This window comes from Rattus norvegicus, chromosome 1 (genome assembly GCF_036323735.1).
Source record: "Rattus norvegicus strain BN/NHsdMcwi chromosome 1, GRCr8, whole genome shotgun sequence".
In the NCBI taxonomy this organism is placed as follows: Eukaryota; Metazoa; Chordata; class Mammalia; order Rodentia; family Muridae; genus Rattus; species Rattus norvegicus.
Window position 1 is genome coordinate 23,150,716 of NC_086019.1, and position 4,120 is coordinate 23,154,835.

The window sequence follows — 4,120 nt, forward strand, 5'->3', positions numbered from 1 at the left end:
TTGATGGCCAGTGTCCTCATCCTCTGAGAATTGTTACAATTCTTCTAGTTTGTTACTAGTAATTTAATTCCCTACTGAGTCTAATTTATAAGTTACACTTCATCTAGGTAGATGGATGACAGATAGATAGATGGATAGATAGATAGATAGATAGATAGATAGATAGATAGATAGATGACAGACAAATAGATGGGGGAAAAGTGTAAATAGGATCCAGTGTCATCTATTATTTTAATAATCAATTGGGCATCTTTATCTTAAGAACAAAGAACTATGACACACACCATTTTGGGGTGACAAAAACTATGTATACATCCTGCAGAAGTGAACTGTGCAGAGCTTAAGGGGACTATGCTTGGGGTAACTTGTCTTTGTGCCAAACCTATGTAGTAGATCCTCTCCTTGACAATTGTCTGGAAAACTGTACTAATTCTATGATGACCCTCAAGGCCTAATTACTGGTTCCCTAATATTGTATGTGCACCTAGGTTCTTCCTCAATAATGAGTACAAGAAATTTACTTTCAGTCCCCCAATCTCCAGTAGGTACAAACACTGAGGAAACAGAGAGGGATTGTCAAAGAGGAACAGGAAGCAGACAGCCGCTTGCTCAGGGTCATCAAATGTGAGTAGCTGAACTGTGTCACTTAAAATATAGATGCTAGGGTATTAATTTTCAGGACTTCAGTAGTTAGGAAATAATTAAAATATGTGCATAACATCCTTTCAAGTCCAATATGACAGATGTGCTAGCAAGAAGAGAAGACTACAGCACATTCACATATAGGGGAAGAACCTAGGGGAGAAAGCCATATACAAGATAAGACTTTGAAGGAACCAGTGCAGACATATCATGATCCTTGACTTCCAGCCCCTAGAATTAAAAAAAAAACCCACAGTAGATTTCTGCACTTCAACATATTTAGTCTTGGACATTGTGGTAGCCCAGGCTATTCATGCAGAATTTGAAGAGGAAAGGAGACCCTTATGAGAATGAGAGCTCAGAATAAACTGGAAGCTTAGAAACAAAAATGATTTCAAAACTGGAAAACACAAGGGCAAATGCTTAGGATGCAAACAAAGCATGGATGAATAAGACACTTACCAAGCATTCACTATTCATTATTTTTAATGCAATTAAACATATTTACAATAGTTAATCTGCCCACAACACATTTCCCACTCAATTAATAAAATATTGTTTCTCCAACCCAGAGCAAGAATTATTTACTTCTTTAATCAGACTTCATGCTCACTTAGTAAATGAGATATTCTTAACATTAAGTTAGTGTTAATACTTACTCTGAAAACAAACTCATGGTAGATGAATGACTCTTTAGAATCTCTCCACTTAAAATGAGCTTTATGGCTTTCCTAAACCAAGGGTAAAAGAAAGCATAAATCAAAGGGTTCATGGCTGAGTTATAATAGGCGCTCCAGCAACAAATTTCATAGACATAGGCAGGAGTGATGAAGCCCATGAAAGCATCAATCAAGGTGTCAATTGTATATGGTAGCCATGAGACCATAAATGCCACCACAGTGACCCCCAAGGTTTTGGCAGCCTTCCTCTCTCTCTTGGCCACCCTGGCTTTGTGACTCTCTAAGGACGATTCTCCTTTGCTTCCACTTATAGAAGTTTCAATTTTTACAGCTTGCTGTTTGGCTACTAAAAATATTTTGCTGTAGAGTATGATCATAACGAGGGTAGGGATGAGGAATAAGAGAAAATCTATCAAAACCCAGTCTTGATTGACAACGATTTGGCAGCCCCCTACACAGTTGAGAGCACTTACTAAGTTTTCAATCCCCGTAGCACTGATGCCTGTGTAGAACACTGCACTGCTGTACACGAGGGGCAGAATCCAGGAGATGCTGATGCAAATTCCAGACACAGACACTGTGAACTTGGTGGGATAGACCAGAGGGTCCGTGACAGCGATGTACCTGTCCACAGAGATGAAACAGAGGTGGAAAAGAGAAGAATAGCAAAATGCTGCATCACAGCAGCTGTGAAGGCTACAAAATGTGTCTCCAAAGTACCAGCAGCTCTCGATGGACCTGACCATGCTGAAGGGCATCACAGAGATGCCCACCAAGAAGTCAGCACTGGCCAGGGAGGCGATGAGGAAATTGGCAGGAGAGTGCAGCTGCTTGAAATGGAGGACTGAAATCACCACCAGGAGGTTCCCACACACTGCCAGCACAGCCCCAAAGCCAAAGACCATGTACAGGAGGACCCGGAGCCCTGGCGAATAGGGGGTTTTAATGCAGGAAGCATTCACGTTCTCATAGCAGAGCTGCAGGGGGGCTTGGGAAAAGTTGCTTGTCATGATTCTGCCTTTTTGATGCTTGAGGGATTTCTGTCCTGCTAGAAGACAACGGCAATTGTGAGACACAAAAATGAAAGAAATGCACTCCATACTGAAGAATTAATTTTAAATGTTGCCTAAGCATGTAAGTTTTTTCTATTTTCATTATAAAAAATGAAGAAATGTAAAAACTCAGAAAATAAATTTTCCCTTCTATAGTCACACAAATTATTCCTATAAGTATGTTAACCTTCACTGTTAATCCCAGGGAAATTTAATACTGGTTTTTTACTGTCCAGTTACCTGAGTAATGGAGAATAGATTCCTTTTTTGCAAAAGATGATGGCTTATAATATAGTGGTATATTCCAAAGGCCACCTTTAATACAATTTCAAGTCCTGTGTTGTTTGGAGAAGACAGCCAATCCTCTCCATCCACTGTAAACTCCGCATGAGGAATCCCTACAGTGCAAGGTGTGAATCTTCAAAACACACTCACTGCTGTGAATTGTAATTAGTAAGTTCTAAAATTTATGTTTCTCTGTGCTTTCCTAATTTGTGCAAATAGTGCTGATAATCAAAACCAAAAATTTTTTTGGCTGCTCTGAAAAGTTCAGTATTTGGCAATTATATTAACCATTTAATATTCTTAGCTTTAATACATAGATATTTCTGACCTGGTGGGTGAATCACCTATAAGTTCAGATTTTTTTTTAAAAAAATCTTTTTTCTGTTAATCCTACCAATCCATGAGTATTGGATGTCTTTCCATCTTCTGGGGTCTTCCTTGATTTCTTTCTTCAGAGACTTGAAGTTCTTGTCATATGGGTCTTTAATTTGTTTGGTTAGAATTACACTAAGATATTTTATATCATTTGTGAGTACTGCGAACAGTTTCCCTATTTTCTTTCTTAGCCCATTTATAACTTATATAAAGGAAGGCTACTGATTTGTTTGAGTTAATTTTATATACGGCCACTTTGCTGAAGCTGTTTATCAGCTATAGAAGTTCTCTGGTAGAATTTTTGGTGTCACTTATGTATACTATCATATGATCCACAAATACTGGTGCCTTGACTTCTTTCTTTCCAATTTGTATCCCCTTGATCTCCTTTTGTTGTCTTATTGCTCTAGCTAAAACTTCAAGTACTACATTGAATAGAGACGGAGAGAGTGGGCAGCCTTGTCTTTTCCCTGATTTTAGTGAAACTGATTCATTTCTCTCTATTTAATTTGATATTGCATGTTGGTTTGCTGTATATTGGCTTTATTATGTTTAGGTATGGGACTTGAATTCCTGATCTCTCCAAGACTTTTAACATGAAGGTGAGTTGGATTTTGTCAAAGGGCTTTTCAGCCTCTAATGAGATGACCGTGTGATTTTTTTTACCTTTGAGTTTGTTTATACAGTGGATTACATTGGTGTATTTCTGTATATTGAACTATCCCTGCATCACTGATATGAAGTCTACTTGATTGTGGTGAATGATGGTTATTATTTGTTCTTGTATTTGGTTTGTGAGTATTTTATTAAGTATTTTTGCATCAATATGGCCATCCTACAAAAAGCAATGTACAGATTCAGTGAAATCCCTAGCAAAACCCAACACAATTCTTCACAAACCTGGAAAAAGCCATTCTCAACTTCACCTAGAAAAACAAACAGAAAAACAACAACAACAACAGAAAAAAAAAACCCAGGATAGCAAAAACAATTCTCAAGAATAAGGAAACTTCTGGGGAAATCACCAACTCTGACTTCAAGCTGTACTATAGAGCAGTAGTGATTAGAAAATGCATGGTATTGGTA

General features: G+C 38.0%; 1 protein-coding gene across 1 annotated transcript; it reads right to left on the reverse strand.

Annotated features, from left to right (window-relative positions):
* Positions 1-1,297: 1,297 nt before the first annotated feature.
* Taar8a (trace amine associated receptor 8A) lies at positions 1,298-2,422 on the reverse strand. Its single transcript, NM_175599.1, has one exon. The coding sequence runs from the start codon at positions 2,420-2,422 to the stop codon at positions 1,298-1,300; it is 1,125 nt and encodes a 374-aa protein (NP_783189.1).
* Between the last annotated feature and the right edge of the window lie 1,698 nt (positions 2,423-4,120).

Excerpts from the sequence above, each read along its gene's own strand:
- Taar8a (NM_175599.1), bottom strand. The coding sequence starts at position 2,422 with ATGGAGTGCATTTCTTTCATTTTTGTGTCTCACAATTGCCGTTGTCTT.